This window comes from Cuculus canorus, chromosome 4 (genome assembly GCF_017976375.1).
Source record: "Cuculus canorus isolate bCucCan1 chromosome 4, bCucCan1.pri, whole genome shotgun sequence".
Classification (NCBI taxonomy): domain Eukaryota; kingdom Metazoa; phylum Chordata; class Aves; order Cuculiformes; family Cuculidae; genus Cuculus; species Cuculus canorus.
The window spans coordinates 30,840,723-30,859,953 of record NC_071404.1 but is presented as its reverse complement, the minus strand read 5'-3'; the positions used below and the strand labels follow the sequence as shown (position 1 = coordinate 30,859,953).

The 19,231-nt window shown below is 37.1% G+C and overlaps 1 protein-coding gene across 1 annotated transcript in view; it reads left to right on the top strand.

Moving 5' to 3' along the window:
- Positions 1-19,231, top strand: part of DLC1 (DLC1 Rho GTPase activating protein) — a 221,963-nt gene that overhangs the window by 33,994 nt on the left and 168,738 nt on the right. The window contains exons 3-4 of the mRNA XM_054065280.1: positions 16,399-16,548; positions 19,046-19,186. Coding sequence (XP_053921255.1) covers positions 16,399-16,548; positions 19,046-19,186 — 291 coding nt within the window. The remainder of the gene's footprint in view (positions 1-16,398; positions 16,549-19,045; positions 19,187-19,231) is intronic.

The window sequence follows — 19,231 nt, the reverse complement described above, 5'->3', positions numbered from 1 at the left end:
AATTCTAAAGAAAAAATGGGTCTCCAGTGTTAACATTTCACTTAAATGAACTACTTCATGTGAGCCAAAGCTCCTACGATTAGGCAGTCCTTGCTAAATTACACTACAGTGGAATTTACTAACCAGAAAGATAATGCTTGTTCCTTGAAAGAAAAACTCCAAAGATTTGATAATTAGCTCTCAGAGGAGTCCATTGGTTATTTTACAGCTGCTGAAAAAACAGTAGGGACCTTATTTATTGACCTAGCTATCTGATAAATCAGGAAGAGATCAGTGTCATGGAATCTTTTTGAACAGACCACCTCCTGACACTGGGAAAGATCCAGATGAGGTCAAAACCCTCAGCTTCCTGTCTCAGAGGAAAAAGAGAAAAAAAAATCTGATAAATGTAAAGCTACACAGAGCTGCTTTGGAAATATCTGGAGATGAAGGGAGGTGGGGGAAGAATGTTAAAAAAAATCTTCTTGTTAAATGTAGCAAGACAGTACATGCATTCAATAAATATCAAGAAAACTCTGATTTACATTTTTCCATTTTGATTACACTGTCAGAACTGAGCCTGAAACTCGAGAGCCAGTAATGAAACATCCCCCAACAGAAACAGTCAGAGCAAACATCGTCATTACCCTACTAACTAGAACATTAAACATGCTTCCAAATGTTACCACTCCAGGAATGGATCAGAGAAGCAGGGTTAAAGACAGGGAAAGTTGGACCAATGTTGGACCAGCACTATTGCTTAGGTCAATTCCTACTTTAGCCTTAAGAAAAACACTTATCTTGCCTATTGTAATTATTAAGCTTTAGTTTAAACCAAAAGAAAAATTAAGTTTGTGCATTTCTATGTCTGCTGGACTGGCTCCACACTTTCCAGCTGAACTGGTTTCTTTTCCAGGTGACTCATTCCCCTTTGCAATTATGCAATAGTCAGCCTATGCTATGTCACTGAGAAGTATCTGCTTATATATACAGAAAAGAAGTTTAATGAATCATGAAGCAGCAATGCAGTAACAATAGCATGTTCTCAAGCAAAAAGAGAAAAACACCCAGCACAGAATGGAGTAGAAATACTTGTATCAAAATCTGCCCTAACTGGAAGCATTTATATATTTTTTACCTTATTTTCCTCTGTCGTAAAATAAGGTTTTGTTGGTAAGAAGTTGAAATGCCACTCTTCATTTTAAACTTGATCCTTTGCTTTTCAGGATAGCTCTGACTAGTTCTGTGGTGATTTACACTTCAGAAATGTGAATATTAGAAGACTCTCCCAGTGCAACACAGTGACTGTTGGTAATGGAATATTTCTTGAATAGATCTTTCAAACATACATATCTTTATCCCATACCCCATATTTAAGTGTGTTGACTTACTTTCATATAAATACAGTTTGAGCAGTATGACCTGATAGTTACTGAAGCCCAGCTTCTTTAACCTTGTAAAGTTGTATTAAACAGTAGGACAACACTATTTCTATACCTATTATTTCTAGGTGTTTCAGTAAGATAAACAATAGCCATCATCACCAGGTAATGATTAAATGTGAAGAGGAGTTTAAGGAATGGACACATTCTTGACTTCAACTTTCCTAATATCTTTAAAAATAATAGTTCACATTTTGTATAATGAAATAGTAACATTACTGTCTTGAAACTTTCCTTATATTCCTGTAGTAACCATACAGCTGTATGGTTATTTACCCTTTATAAATGTAGAAATAAAACAGGATGTTTTTCTACAGTGTTAGAAAAACTTTTAGTTGTATGTTTTCCTGATATTAAAGAAATAAATACTGTCACCACATCTTGTGACAAAAACATTAAACTTCTTTCAAGATCGGCATAACTTTTGCATGAAATATGTCTGCAGGGAAAAACAATTGCTTGAGAAGGGAGAATAAGACTTTTGGAATAGTTAAATACAGAGCAGCTGGCACAGATTAGCCTATGTCCTCATACAATCAAAATGTTTCTATTAAAGAACTTGAGATAACTTGCTTCAGAGCATTTAAGTGTACTCCAGTATCATTTTTTCCCAATTTAATCAAGCATTATCTCATGAGATATGACCGTGTTACCCCAGTAGAATTATCAGCCGTACAGTAATATATATATATATATATGTATTTAATATTGCAGGTTATTGCACTTGATTTTTATCTGTGGTGTACACCAACTTTCATTGGCCCAACATAAGACACATCATGACAAAATCAGCTCAGGAAAAGAGAGAAACATTGCTACAGTCTCAGAAATACACGGTGGAAATATATGCCTAGGGAATAACCTCACTCTGCCTACAGCCAGTGCTAAGGAAAGTTGTAGTCAATTTATAGTCACCGTCAGCTGGCCTTCTCAAGATAAAACAGCACCAAGAACATTGCAGGCTTCAAGTGCATTCACGGCACCTTGCAGTGAGTGGTGCTTGATCAGATACAAAATATGTATTTCTACATATGGGAGAAAAATGCATAATCGTGTTAGAATTTCCAATAAAATATTTATAAATTGCAGTTCCATTGTTATTTCAGTTAAATATTTCTTCCTCTGATGCATATCAATATGACACATAAATGCCAATACGTCTGTTTCGCTAGGCAGTGTGTTTATTAACATGAGCAAAACACCATTTGGCTTTTCTCCATTTCCAAAAAGACAAAATAATAGAGCTTACTATCAGGTTGAGAGAACTACATGAACATAGTTGAAATCTAAGGCCTTTTGAAGTAACTGAGAATTTCCTAGCAATAAAATCAGGATTTCATCAAAATCAGAGTTTCATCAAACCAATTTGCATCTGCTGTGTATGTCATCCAGAGGAACCATACCCAGGAGAAGAGGCCTTTTTGTTCTGAGAGTTTCTTTTTTTCTTGTCCAGGGATCAGCTACCTGTTTTAAAGGCATGGTTCTGGCTCCATTTATGCTAGGTCCTTCCGCTGCCACAGATATTTATGCTTAGGAAGATAAGTATCTCTAACAATGCAATTCAGTAGGACATCTCCTCAGAAAAGGCCGAGCTGCATTTCAGTGCATCTTTAACCTCACAATACATGTGACAAAGGAAAACAGTATTAACTCCATTTTAAGGATGTGAAAATGTGCTTGTACATGTTAAGAGACTGAAAATGATCAGATATTTCCATACAAATATAAGTGCAAAGCAATATCTAGCATTTGAGATTTACAGATTTATGTGATTATAATATTTTGCTTAAAAGAAACATGGAAGGAGTAACATATAGCAATCCAGCTAAGTTGGAATATGCATATATAGAGAGAGATGGAAAACATTAATGCATAGAGTCTTTAGTCCTACCCTGTGGTAACTCTTTATTATTTGCTCGTAATTCTGTTTAGCAGCACTCACAGGACCATGACATGTTTGCTTGGTTTTTTAATTCTAGAAATAGTATTTATATATATATATATATATATATATAATCCTGACACTGTTTGTGCTGTTAGTAGCTAGATTCTACTAATCTTAATTTAATTCATTAAATCATATTTGGATACTAGTCTCATTGATTTCTGTAACACTAATTGTGAAGAGATGGCAAGTGAATTATTCTATTCTGTTAACTCAAAAGAATGAACTACTGAAAATGCATCTCAAACAGAAGTTGAGGGTTTGCAAAAATCAAGTCAGGTTCATTGCCAGACTTTCAAATCTAACTTCACAGTTACAGGAAAAAAAATTATCATTCTTTTGTTCTGCAATTTCTTCTACCTTAATCTTATAAGGTTAATTAAGGTATCAGACTCTTGACTTAAATAAATAAGGATCCAGGAGGCAAAATCCTTAATATTATTGATAAATCCAAGAATTACAATAGTTTCATCACTTCCACTTTGCATCAGTCTCTAAATGCATTGAATGTCTATAGCACCATCTTAGCTATTGAATGGTAACACCACACAGGCCCACTGACCTGCTCTAACTGATCAAAAAATATATTATGAGTTCTTGCAGCTTCTGTCTGGATTTCAAATGCATGGTAGAGGTGCTTGTCACAATACTCATTAACAGCAGAGAAAATATATTTACACCTTATAATTCTATCAGTTCTAGCATCTACTATAATCTATCCAATCTTTATCTAGTTATCAATTAAAGTATCTTTTGCTTTATTTGAAATTTAAGTAATAGTGTAATCTGTGACTCTCTCGCTGGCTTAACTGTACCTAACTCTACCTTCTCACAGCTTTACTCACTGATTTTCCATTCAGGCTTTACTCAGACATTGACTTTCAGACCACAGGAGGTATGACTCATTCAGTAGGTCCATCTTGCACACTAGACCTGGCAAGAATTTTCTTCCTGTGCCCACAACACCCACATTTATACCCATGAAAAGTCCAGTTGACTCATCTATGGACAGTACTGACCAGCCTCTCCTGCTCAATCTCCACATTTCTCTGGTTCCTGCAATTGCCCGATACTGGAAGTTCTTCTCAGATGATCACTTTTCTTTCTCCTTCGATCTAGAGACTGCAAAGCCATCTTTGATTTTAGGCTTAGTGCTATTAGCCAACTATTGTCATTGCCTACATTATAATCTGAATGTGACTTATTGATCTCGTTGCTTTAGTCGTACTTTCGATGTAAATATCTTGAGTGTCAGTCAAAACTGAAACTTGTAACCAACCTTACCTCCCAATTCAAATTGCCTGGCTCCTGCTTTGTGGACGGACACACTGACGCAGACTGAACAAATTAGTTCAATTTGAACAGCACATCTTTTCTGAGAGACAGGCACTTCTCCCTTCTGTTCCTGGGAGGCAGTAGCTGTAAAGGGAAGGTATTAGTCATCAGCTCCCCGAAATGGAAAGGAGATGTGCAGGCACATAGAAATGCTGTAGCAGGCACATAGAAATGCTGTAGGGTGAGATGGGAGGCAGGAACTCACCTGTCAGCTGTGAGCAGAGCACAACACTTTCCCTTCATCCCAATCCTGACTGCCAGAGGTGAGCACTAATGCTTTTACCTGCTGTAGACTAACTGAAACTGTCTGAAACAAAAAGAAAAATGCTGCGGCAATAGTCCAGTCTCAGGTGGTTCCTAGTCCAGCTAGTGCATTGCTAGTTGCCTTCTCCCTGGAAGTAGGGGCTCAGGTTTCAGTCAGGCTGTTATTTAATGCTTATTTACTCCTTAATACTGTCTTGATTGACAGTGTAAACACAGCCTGTGTTTTTTAGAGAAATGTGTTAAGAATTCAGCTATGATATGCAATTATCTGTTGTAGCGATATTTCTAATGTGTTTTATTTACTTTAGTACTTTTCCCTCACTTTAGTATACCCATACAATATGTTTTCAGACTTTTAAGAAAGACTTCAGAATTTTTGAGCACCTTATTCCAAGACTTTTATGATTACTTCATTGTAAAAAAAAAAAATTGAAGCAAAAAATCAAGCAGTGGGGAAGAATAACTTCTAAACATGTTTATTTTGTCTAATACCTGTGTACACAATACACAATAACACATTTTTGCTGTTGCTGACAGAGGAAGAGAAAATCCTCGGACATCCCACAGTCCAGCCACGTCACAGCATGCCAATGGAATGCTATTGATGCTGATTTTTCGCTTCAGTTGGAAAAATTATGGGTGCTTTTAAAAAGAATATACAGTACTATTCAGTTTTGAAGCTATTTGACTTATTTTCTAAAGAGGATTAGTTATCATAGAACACAATGTAATTAGTTTGCTGGTGGGAATGGCTCCAGGGTAGGACTGGCAAACACACCCTTTATGTGTATGGCCATATACAAAAGTAGCAACACCTACCCAATAGCGGTGCAAGCACTAAGTGGAATATAATAAAGAGGTAAAGAAGTAAACTATTGAGCAAAATATATACTGCATTCATTAACAGTAACACTTTCTATCCAATCTTACTTACTAATAATTTTTGTAGATAACAGTTTAAGTACTTCCCATCTAGTAATGGAAAAATTAAGGACAGCCCTAGCAACTGGTTAGAAAGGACCTCAGGAACTCTACTGAAGCAGGGACAGCTCTGAAGTCAGATAAGATTGGTCAGGGCTTTATCCAGTTGAGACCTGGAAACCTCCAAGGGTGAAGCCTGTACAACTTCTCTGAGTGACCCGTTTCTGGGGTGACCTGGGCTGTCTGGGGTCACTGTCCTGTTCCTTTCTTTTTTCAGCTTAAGTCCTTTGACCCTCTTCTTACCCCTGTGCATCTTTAGGAAAGTGTTGTCCCCATCCTCATCAGTTGCAGGAGATGAGCCCTTCCAGCACAAGGTGTGAGCTTGTGCCAACCGGTACCCATGGAGGTACACGGAGGCATGGAGCAGCAGGTAGCAGCAGTGCAGGAGAGTTGTGGCAACAGCTGTGGAGTGATTGCTGCCTGATAGTCTCACAAACTACAAGAAAATTTGGCTGTGCATGAGCTGTTTCTGACAATCAGTCCTCTCGCCTCCTTGTTGTTATCTTGCCAACTGACTGCTGCTTACTGCCTGCAGGTCTCAGCCAGTGGATGTCACCTCACAAAATTCCAGGGGGTGAAATGGCTTCAACTGACATTTATTTGCTGTAAGAGCAGAAAATTTTCCTGAGCATCCTGTGCTTTCCTCTTCCTACAGATGCACTATTTATATCAGTTTCATCTATAGAGAAGACAGCAGGTTTTGCAAGTGGTTCTTTGGAGTCCAGGAGTGACTCAAGGAGAAATATGAGAATGGTAAGAGATGGAAGAAACCAGTCCCTGTTATTGTAGTGTGGAGGGAAAGGAATGAGTCTGAACAGGAGACTAGGTGGGAACCTAAAACCATCTCCAAAGGAAAATAAATTCAGTCATGGAGACAAAAACTTGACAAAAATAAGAGTTAATGAGTTCAAGCTAAAGAAAGTTATTGATTCCATGTTAGAATTAGGTTCTAAGTGCCAAGGAAGGTAGCACTGGAATAAAAACTTCTTTTCTTGGGCCAGTTTTGTAAGGGGAGATAGAGAATCATCCACCAAATATGACAGTCCTGCCAGTGAGGGAGAGACAGATTACATGACATTCCAAGATCTGTTCCAGTTGTATTTTTTATAATTCTATGACTTTATATTTTTAGCTCAATAATAGTGTAAAAACCTGTGTATTGTTTAATATTGTATAGTATCTAAAGGAGTTACTGTTGATGGTTTCCAATTAAAATAGTCAACAGACTTCGGAAGCTGAACTCACTGTTGAAAAAGCAGTAAATAATTAGAAATAAGTATACAGAATGTATTTGTTTAAATGTTTATGGAAAATTGCTTCAGTACCAGTTATGCAGTGCAACTTTGGGCATACTTCTAAGGATTTAGGATGGAAATGCTAAAGGAAAATGAGTATTTAAAGTGAATGACAAAAAAATCTAAGCAACAAACTTTTTTAGGTGAGAATGAATTCAAGGATGGGTGCAGAAGAATGAGGTTTTAAGAGTAACCTTTTGGAAGACACTATGTGGTTTGTGTCCTTTGATGTGAATGGATAGCCAACCCTAAAGGCTAGATTACAGGCCAGTGTATGTGTGCCTGAGCAAACCCTCAATGTACTGTGCACAGATCCATCCCATTAAGCAACACTTAATAGCTTGCATAATTTCAGTGTGCATAAACATATTTCAAAGGCATACATGAAATAGCTGAATATATTATAAAGAAAAGTAGAATTCCTTGTCTGAACCACAGACTTCCATGAAATTCCAGTCAACCACTTACCACATGGTCAGACGCTTAGCTTTGATGAATTTCAAACAACAATATTCAGAAGACAGATGCTGTTAAGGGGGGTCCGAGGTTAAAAAGGGAGGTTTGGTAGTTTTTACCCAATCTGAGCTATTATCAGCTCTGTAGAAGGCATTTTGTAATTGCTGCAGAATTTCAGAGAAACTGACATAGCTGCATCATCTTGGCTATTTAATCCATTAAGTATTTCAGTTGTAAAATATGCTGTGTGCCATATAAAGAGTGATCCAGCTTCCTTTGATTCTGTAATTTCTCAAAACCCCTGACTGCCATTTATTACTACCTGCATAGAATTCAAAGTGAAAGAGTTTTCCCTCCTACGAAGAGTTTTCAGGTTATCTAGAATTTTTCTTCATGCGGCTTAAAAGGAATAACTGTTCCCTTGTTCAGCATTTCAACTCCCCACATATTTGACCTTGATCCCAGTTTGGGGGGCTTTATTTGCGTATGACTAGGCTTCCATATAGTTAAGCTAAGAAGTCTGATATGAACATCTAATTTTGAAATCCTTTTGTTAAAACAGTTTTTCCTGAGACACCTTCTGAAAATTCAAGGGTCTTGTGTCTTAACCCAAACCTGAACTCTAACTTTGGTTCAGTCTTATTTGCTAATACAAATTTTATCCTCATTTGAGATCAAGACTTTTACCACCACCTCCCCAGTCACCAATAACTTGTTATAAATATCAGTGTGCTGTGGTTGTTCATACAAAGCTATCCTTAGTTTAAATCTTACTGTGCAGAAGTAATTTAATAAGAAAGTAATTGTCGCCAGGACAATCCAATTTTCACGTGGGAAAAAATGAGTTCTTTTCCAAGGAGGGACTTAAACTCCTTTCACTGAATGCAGAAAAATTAGCAATGGATTTTCTCATGCTATCATGTTCTCCTACAAACTTGTGACATGAAAAAAATATCTTTGGCATTTCATCAGCTGCATAGATTGGCAGAGCTAAAGAAGGATACATGGGTGAATTGAGGGGCAGGGGACAGCAGTTGACTGCTCTTTTCTTGACAATATGCCTCTCTTTCAGACCCTCATCAATTAAGTCACATACATGCAGAGTCCCTTAAGTTCTTTGCAGTGGTGCCCTAAAGAAAAACATCTGAGAAGCCCCCAGACCCTGCAATGTCTGTGAAATCAGCATAATCTTGCCTTTAAAAACAAGATTAGGAACATAAATCCAGGCTTGTAAAAAAAACAAGAAAAATCCATACAGCTTTTTGTCCTGCCTTTGTTTAGTCTTCCTTGGACAGCACTGGCATTTGCATGGTTGCACAGAGAACTAGACGAGGGAGCTGACCGTGCTTAGCACTACCACTTTCCCAAGGACAGTGTTCAGCTGGATCCCCACTGGGTCGTGACTGGAGACTAGTGCTAGCACAAGGGGAGGTGAGGAGTGGCCTGGGAGAGTAGATACGGGAACAGCAACTTTTGGTAGAACTGTAGATTTTGGGAAAATTAGGTAACTGTGAAGCATGGACCTGTATCAGATTATGAATTAGATATCTATTTTTTGAAACAATGTTCAGGGGACAACTATAAACAGAAAAACATACAAAGTTACTAAACAATTGAGTTCTGATCACCCTTGAATCTTGAAGTACTAAACTATTATTAATATCAGGTAGAGTGAAAATATATTCCAAATCATTGACTACTGCAAGGTTTAGTAGTGGATTTACTGTACAGTAGTGAACATCCATTAGAGTTTGTCTCTGTATTCAAAGGAATCTTTGCAAAAAAACGAGTAGTCTACACAATCCATGAAGAGGTATAGCAAAAAACGTTCAGCTCATTGCTAAAGGCAAAATCAAGTTCACTTATATAGCTACTGATCAGTCTTCAGATAGTAAAGATAGAAAAGCTATGCAGAATACTTGGATTTACAGCAAAGCACCAGTCTTGCAGCATGTGGTGGGTAAAACTGGGAGGCAAGCAAGTAGATATTTGAACTTTGAGGCTTTCACATTACGTTTGACCACAACATTTTCAGAACATTGTCCTTAATGGTTGGAAGAGATGTTGGTCTCCCACTTCAAGATCCTGTTCTTTGAGATACATGTGCCATAAACACCGCTCATGTTATAACAATTTGGAGGAGTTTTACATTAATTAGGTCCTGCAGTAAAAAGGTCATTCAATTTTACAAATGTTTTTCTCTGTATGCTAATAACTAAATCAATCGTGTCATACAACTCACATCAAACATAAGTAGCATTCTGAGAATCTGTTTCAGTGTTTTTGTCGCAATGAGCATACTGCATCTGAAAAAGCGTTATTTTTTAAGTTGTTTCAAATTTAGTCTTATTAGAGAAAATAAATTCTCAACTTCCCTCATCTACTAGACATTAGATGTCCACACAAGAAAAATGACTCTGCTATAAATTCTAGAAGTTTGCAACAGCCTTTATCATCTATTGCTATTTCTCAAGTCACTTGCATGGCTTTAACAATCTTCAGTAAGTGCATTTTTTTCTGATTATATGAACCAGAAGTAACAGCAAAATATTTAAAGAGATGTCCAAATAGCTTTTCATAGAAAGGTGGTCTACACAGAGACAGAACATTAACAGTTTGAATATTGCCAAAATTCAGTGAAGTTATTCTTCTACATTTGCAGAAAATAACACCATTTTTTCATCTCTGGTTTTGGTTTTTTTTCTGTACCACAGCAGTGTCCTGTTTGGATTAGCATTAATGTTTCCCACTTTGCTAGCCATTGCTTTATCGTTTGCACCTTAGTAGTACTTATTTGTTCCTTCATTTTTCTACAGGCTTTATTATGTGATCTGCAGTGTGCTGCACCTTAGTACTGCTGAGTAGAACAACAAACCAAATTATGTCTTCCATTTTACCCATCTTGGCAATGGGACTGTAACTGCATCTTGTTATATCCTATGTAGAGCACTCTACATTACATTGCCTCACTTCTTTCAACTTGCATTAGAGATTTAACTCTTAATTTAATAGGCCGGCATTTTAACCTTCTAAGACAGTCATTTCTATTTATCACCTGGAAGAAATAGAGGCTGGTTTATGGACAGTGGTTTATTAGTTTTGATTCTTACATGATGCTGTGATACCTTCCTCATTGTGAAGATCTATTCTGCAGCAGAGCAGATGAACTGGTAACTCACTTAAAGTAGGACTTATGCATCTAGTTTCACACTTTTTGTGCCTTGATCCTCTGTGTCCTTTCAGAAACACAGTTATTTGGATCCCTGAGATTCACCATGGTTGGTATATACCTCTCTATATCAAATATCTTTCTGCATGAGATCTTGAACTCCTCTCCACGCCAAATCTCCCACCTCATTCTTTCCACCAGCAGCTCTGAAGTTTTGTATTTTCTTTGCTGCCTCTTTACAGAGGTTTCAAAAATCTAGTCATGTTTCAGGGTACAGGGCAAGAAAATACTCTGCTGAACACAGACCGTTGCAGCTTTCCTCGATTCCGTTTCTCTTCTAATGGCCTCCTCCAAACCATTAAAGGGTTGGAAACTGTGTTTGGCAGAGAAGCCTGGTGAATCTCTCATACAAATTGCTAACTTGAGCAAAATTACCAAAACCAAAATGATAAATGCAGCTTCTTCTGTCTCTGGCTAGATATTTAAATAACTTACCATATTCTTAGAAGCCATAAGCTCTGGGCTGACTTCAGTAAGTTGCAGGCTATTACAAATTGTTCCTACATTTTGTAATTTAATAGATAAAAATTCCCAGGCATCTCTTGGTAGTGAGCCAATCCAATCTATTTTTTTTAAATTAATCTGTCTGGGTAAACTTGTAATATTTACTTCTGCGTTGGAAAAGAATGCTAAATTTAAACCTACCGTCAATGTACAAAGCCTCTTTGCTGCACAAATCAGAGTGCACGCATGCATGTGTTTGTGTTTATGTGACTTGTAAATGCATATAAATATAAATAAACCTACAGGACTCAAAAGAGTAATACAAAATCAAAGTAAAAGGCAGAAGCAGTTAAAAATTTATATTTTTACAAAAAAACCCAGATGAATGATAATTTGCATGTCTTCAGACTAAGACTTCATGGCAAGAATTACAAGGTTAAATAACCAGCTAAACCTGCTCCTTCCTATGAGGATTTGTTGTAATTTTTGCATAATAACGCATTTCTTTGGTAATGCCTCCTAGTTTTGCACAAAGCATTCACTGGCAAAGAAAAGCAAATATAGGAAATTTTCTGCAACCAGTTAAGTTAACTAGTCTTGAAGCACTCAGTGGACATTCTCAGAAACACACAAAAAAACCCCCAGCAGATTGATTAAGGTATTATTATACCATTACCAAGTAAGTGGATTGCGTTGTGGTTTCTTTAATGGCTGTTTTTTTCATTTATTGACATCATAATCATATTAATTAACAGATACGTTATCTAAAAAGTTTGATTTGACAGTGCAACCTGCATTCTTAGAAGTCTTCATTTACTAAAGTAATGTAATAAACTTTTAAGACAAGCACTTCTATTTCTTACCTGTGAGAAGTCAGAGTATACAGTGGTTTGTGGGTTTTATTATACTCTCATATCTGTCTTAGGCCTGACCTTGCAATTGTGGGAAGAGTCCCATTAATTTCAGGAGGCTGCTCACTACGACAATCTTCAGGTATTGTGGTTTAGATTGTTACTAACAGACCTTATGCAGGTAGTAGCCATTAAATGATTTCCATGTTTTCAATGGTAAACTGGAGGACAAAGTAGGTTTTATATATTCATTCTTCTTCCCCCATCCTCCTTGTGCTGTCTTCAGTCCAGTGTAAAACTGGAAGTGTTTGGTTTGCTTTCTGTTTGTAAACAATTCTTTACTTGCAGGTTTGAAATGCATTAGATGATCCCTTCATATAAATGCTTTTTTACCAGGAGGACAGTCAAGGATGAGAGCAGGTTGCCCACAGAATTTATGTATTCTGTATATTATCACAGAATGGCTGAGTTTGGAAGACATCTTTTGAGATTGTCTAGTCCAAGCAGAATCCAAACAGGTTGTCCAGGACCGTGTCAAGTCAGATTTTTAATATCTCCATGATGGAGACTTCATAACCCCTCTGGTTCATAACCCCCCTCATGGTCTATAACCATGTCATCCAAAATGTTTTCCATTTATTAGCATTGTGTGCTGACAATAGCAACAGGGCCTGTAAACCGTTTTCCTTGTGAAAATGTTTGGATTTCTTTTAACATGACCTTAACTTTGGGGGTTTCATACTTAATTTAGGAGTAATCTAAGCATTCTTCATTCTAGAAATGTCTACAATGCTTTCTGTTCTAAACATATGATTATATTCAGATTTAACTAGCTCCTTTATCAAAGCAACGAAGACACAAATTAAAAGAAATACTGTTTTTTTCTAATTCATGTCCTAAAATATTTCCTCTTTGTGTGGAGACATGTAAAAAATAAAATCCCCAGACAAATAGCATCTCAAGTTTGACCTACTGTATAAGCTTGTGATAAATTCCTAAAGTACCCAATGCAAATGCCTAAGGCAGAAATTTAGATTGTAAGGGTGGGGTTTGACCAGACACCTTCTAACACCTGAGTTCCGACTTCATAATGGTAAAGGTATGATTTTGTATAATTCTATAAGTGTAATTTGAATTATTGGAAACTAATTTGGAAGGTAACTAGTTATCAGTGAGGAAAAATCTGAGAGACTAAATTCAAAGGAAATACTGTGTTTTCAAAAGAAAACAAATTGTTATTTTTGTTATATTTACTCTTGGAAATTTATTAGATAATATCAAAATCTAAAAAGAAATCAATATTATAATAATATTTATTTAGTGTGTTGTATTGAATTTCCAACTCAAGATTAGCCTTTCATATATTAATTTTTTGGATAATGCTTAGGCTTTCAGGTACACAAATCAATAGTGTCCCAGCCTAACAGAAGGTGATTATTGTGTTTTCCTGTAAATTGTAAAAATATAAACTATAGTTAAAATGTTAAAACTTCTCATGACAGAGTTTATGTTAACAGCAGTCAGAACCACAAACCATTGCTAGGATTTCTGAACAGAACATCTAAAGTCCGTACTGATAATAGTAATCCTTTGTGAAATAGGTGTTTACCTGCAAAGCCAGCCCATTGTGCCAAGCCTGAATATCACTTCTAGCAATATTTTGCCATGTCTTCATTTCAGCAGAATCTTCTCCAGTGTTTTCAATCTGCTACAAGCAGAGTAACTTCGTAATTTTTTCGCAGAGTAAGTCAAACAATTTTCTTGGGGAAGATTTGTTATTTGTTTTCTTTTTCCTACATGTAAAACACCTGTTATCTCTCCAGTCTGGAAAAAATAAACAAAAACAAAAACAAAAACCTAAAAATCCCCATCCAGCTCATTTTCTTGTGGTGTGGCAATTAACTTCTGAGGTTTAAGTCAAATGTAAGTTTTAGGTTGATTAGCCTTTTCAGTGTTATATTTCCAAGGAAAGCTAATACAAATAAATACAGCTATGGTACTGTATAGGAAACTAGTTTTGGAAGCAGCACCGGCTCCTTCTGGGTGAGTAAACTGGCTACCGTCTCACCCACGGTGGTAAACATTGCCTCATGCCACAAAGGAGGTGGTGTCCTTTGTTAGCAGACCTTTATTTGCTCCATGGGTCTTTCTGCACCCATGCAGATTAGATGAAATAACAGTTCTGACATTTGTAAACTTCAGATGCTAATTGAACATCAGTTAAAATGAAGACATTTGGATTTTCAATGAATCATGTGGGACTTTGTGTTTTCAGTTTGAAAGAAAGTGAAACTTAACCCATTTCACTGGTTGCTATGTTGCTTTGAGGTAATATTCTCTTAGGGTCATTCTAAATTCAGTTCAGGGTCATTAGGAGGTCCTGCAAATTCATCGGTTTTTCCAGCAAACCAATCCAAAATATCATGTTGTAACAAAAAATGGGATACACAGCTTTCCTGGGTTTGACCTATGCTATAAATGTTGTTTGTAACTCTGCTATGGACTGACAGATTTGTATTTCTGCTTTTCTAAGATTTAGTTAACTAACGTGTTGTCACCTCTGTCTTCACATAAAGACCATGTAGACCATGTTTCATGTGACTATTCTATTTAAAAAGTTCTTTAATTCTAGCAGGAATCATTTAATTAATGTTTTGCAGTGTCTTTGAAGCAGTCTATAAAGAACTCACTAATAGAATCCTAACTAACTAAAGAAGTCATTGCATAGCCTGAAAAACAGTATAAAAAAAAATGCCGATTTGAGTGTTAATTAATTAATTACAGCATCTTTGTTTCTGCTTCTTGAGAAGGATTTATAAAAGTATTATCTTAAATGAGTTAATGGAAATTCCTGTTTTCTAACTTCCTGTTGTGGAAATCCATAGAGGAACCGGGGAAGGGGGTGGGGTATTCCTGAATTTTCAGGCAGGCTTGTTGGCTAAATTTTGCGTTAACTCTCTAAATAAAGAAGAAAGAGAGAGAGGAACTTCTTGAGAGTTTTTGATTATTTGAGAACATCTAATTGATGTACATCTGCATACATCTGTCGTGTAGGGAAATGTAAATGTTGTAAATGATGTAATGTTGTAAACTGATGTAAAATGTAAAATGATGTAATGTTGTAAATGTAAGAAAATTGTGGGTTGTAAACAAGATAATTGTTAGGCAGCTGAGCTCGTCTTAATTGCTGCAGCTGTGGGATCCTGAGAAGTGGCCACTCGCTGGGGTAGCGGATAACGAGGTGATAAGGGCGTGTAAAGCCCGGTATGGCAGAGCAGTTTGGAAAGACCACTCCAAGGAGGAGCTCGCAGGAAGAGAGAGCACTCCGAGAGAAGGCGAGAAGGTTTAGGGCGCTCCAAGGAAGATCTCGGAGTTACAGCAGCCCCCGAATAGAGGACTGGTCTCGGGCACCCACCCGGGAGGCAATGGAGAACAGAGACCGGGAAGAGGTCCGGCTATCTGCCGCAGAGATCTTGCTTTGAGTCACACATTATCTCTGTCTCTATTTGCTGCGAACTGAGTATAGTGAAATAGACCACATAAGCAGGTATTTAAGTCTGTGATATGAATACCCCTCATGCTTCTCTCTTTCCTGTCAGAGGATCTACGATGCTGTGTTTACCATAGTATTAACGTAACTCGTGTATATCAAGAATTTCCAACCAGAAATCTCTGCCAAGAAGAATTGACCAAACATAGTTATGAGTTCTTTAAGGAAATGGAGCTGTGATCATCCTCAGCTGGAAAATGGTTTCTTTGAACTTCCTTCTCTCTCATTTTTAATCATACATTGACCTTCATCATTTTTATATGTAAAATCAAATTTATGAACTTGGACCAACTCTTTGGAGGCGTATTTAGAATCATTAGCTCTTTAAAGAGTATGTGCATTAAGGAAATGGTAAGCATGTAATTCTAACAAACAACTGCAGGGTTTTTTAATTTTAATTGCTATAATGGATGCATTTAAATATCATTATGAAATGTTTTCCCAGCAGTAAGTCAATGCTCAGTTAATTGATTACACAAAACAGTGTGTTTTCCAAAAAAGAGATTTTTATGCTCGTTATTCAGTGTACTTTCATGCTAAATTAAGAAACAGTATTTTCTTAATTTAAGCTTATTCTTTCCAAGTAATGCTGTTTCAGATTTAGCAATTATATGTTGTTTTCCTTAGGAAATAGCAGGAGATCGGGATCGATCACGACTGGATTCAATGTTGCTGTTAATCATGAAACTGGACCAGCTTGATCAGGATATTGAAAATGCTCTCAGTGCAGGCTCTTCCCCATCCAGTACCCCAACATCCAAACGGAGGCATGTACCTGTAAGTCAGTTCATTTCATCTTATTCTTATTCTAAATATAATCTGGTTTCACTAAACCTATTTTTTTCTTTCAGTCCTCACATTTATCAGCTTCTTGGTTTCACATATAAAGCTGTTTTTGTAAAGAATGTATGTATTGTCACCCGTTATTTCTTTTTGGCACCATTTCATAAACAAGAGCTTCAAAATTCCCAGGTGAAAGAAAGGGAGATCAACAGGGTCAGAAAGCATCTGGGGATCCGTCACTTACTGTAAATGCAGAGTCAGAATCACACCAGTCTCAAAGCATTTATGAATGTGTCATTTGGCATTAAATAGTTAGAACTGAAAGTATGAGCTACAGGTCTTCATTTTCTGCTGGTGGGAGGTTCCATGAAATTTTTGGCAGAGGCACACACTTGAAATCCTCTGTCATTCAAATTAAGATTCTGGACAGGACTGTGCACTTTAGTTATTTAAATGTCTTTTATTTCAGTACAAGAATCCCTTGCTGAGAGTAGTCTGAAGGGAGACTAGCCAGGTCACAAACATGATTGATATAGGTTTTTCTCCTGAAAAACATTTACAGGTGTAACTGTGAAGAACGTGAAATGACTGATCCAAAGTGTTCTCGGGCCGGCTTCCTGTTAATTTTACTCACATGTGCTACAGCTGACAAATACTGACCCAAGATCTCTAGACTAACATGCACGTTGTTTGTTTTCGTTAGGGGTATTTTCTTTTAAATAATGAGGGGGGAGGAGAGGGGTCCTATTAAAGATAGACTTTGTTATTGCTATATAGTCCAGTGGTCTGTAGGTGAGTAAAGCTATTCTTAAATTTCAGTGGGTTTAGTCAGATTAAGATTGTATAACATGTCATTCTTAAAGGACACAACATGATTATACTTTTAATACTTATTTTTGCCCTGAATATCAAAGTTCTCACTGTATCTCCCTGAGCACTGATGGAGAGAAGCTGAAATACAATGCTAACATCTGTTCCCCGTATATCACCAACGAGTGCCAGCATTTTAGCTAATTTCTTTCAGCAATAAAGGAAGTCTAGGCAGTCTGTATGAGTGTGCCTGTGTGATAATCAGAGGTGGTAACTGTTTCCATGGTGCAAAGCATCCCTCCAGATGGACAGCTTGTACAAAATATGATATATATACCTTTTATATACACTGACTTTCTAGGAATTTTTGAGCCTTCGAGTATTACGAATCAGAAGGTCAAAAGATTTGGTTTTCAGGACACTTGTGCACTGTGTTCGGTCTCGTATAGATTTTATAGTCACAAAGTGTTTAAATATGATGCAAAAATATGTGTAATGGGGCAGGGAGCATGGCTCTGTGCTGTGGCAGCACAGCTTTTCTAAGCTGGATCTTCTAAGAACATCTGTACACAAGCTGACTTCTACAGAGGCATTTTCATAACTCTGCTGCTTTCCCAATGTTTCACATTGCATCAGACTTACTGCCAGGAAATTTCTGACTGAAATGCAGGGTCCTGCCTAGAGTGCAGCTTTGTAAGCGTGCTGTTAGAAATCAGAGATATACTTGGCATAGAGGCACCTGTCTAACTGGCAGCTTCAGGCAGGCCAAACTGAAATTAATGGAATTAATGAATAAAAGCGTTCTAATTTCTTTCCAGTTCAAGAGCAGAACACCTAAAATACCTCTGCCTTGTATTTCACCTCTTCTAGGAACTTGGTATTAGGGAGTTTAGGCTTTGTCTGTGAGTGAGTTGGCTGGGATTTATCGTTCAGGTTTCTTTCTGCGTGCCTTTACTCATGCAGGCAGCACCTCAGCTAATAATCCTGAGAGTATATGACTGGTTCTCCACATAGCTATCACTTTGCCAGATATGTGTCACAATTTATCTGCAAGCGGTATACTCCCCTGCCCTCACTCTATGCAGTAAACCAAGCATACACTATATTTTTACTTCCTCAAAAATCAAACATACTGTATTTCTTCTTTTAACTGTCATAAAAGGAATGTAATCAGGGTCATTAAACGTAAGGGCATTTCAACCAGAAAAAACGTTTGGCTGATAAGTGTGTGCTGATTCAAAAAAACTAGGGAGCTGTACCTCCAAATTGCATAAACTGATGGATGGTGATGTCATTTCAGCTGTGTAATGGTTTACAGATGTTCACTGACCTTGCAGCACTGCCGGAGACAGAAGATGGGAGCACACAGGAAATACTGAACATCAGAGAAAAATGTCAGACTTCTGCAACCCCAACCTGATTTTTCTTACTTTGCATCCTAACGTTTATAGCTTTGATGTTAGTGGTGATTTATAATTTCAGAACAGCAGCTAATGCAAACCAACCCATTGAGAAAAGACAGCAAGTATATGTGTCAGTAATGGAAAAGAATAAGGGAAATTACTCATACAGATAATTAAGCATGTATATTTGAGTGAGCTTATCTAAATACTTCCATTATTTAGAAGAACTAGGCTTTTATTTCATATTCTCAAGAGATTTGCAAAATTTTTATTTACAGGATGTTGAATCTGGTTCTGAAGGTGGAGTAGATGTTCCTTCAGTAAGTCACTCGCAAACCAACTTGTCTCCTAACATCCATGCTCCTGACCTAGCATCTCCCTGTTCAGTAGCCAGCTCTGGAGCTAAACCAAAGGCTGGGGTGAGTGCAAAGATTGTTTTCTTATAGTTCGTGATATAAGGTTGG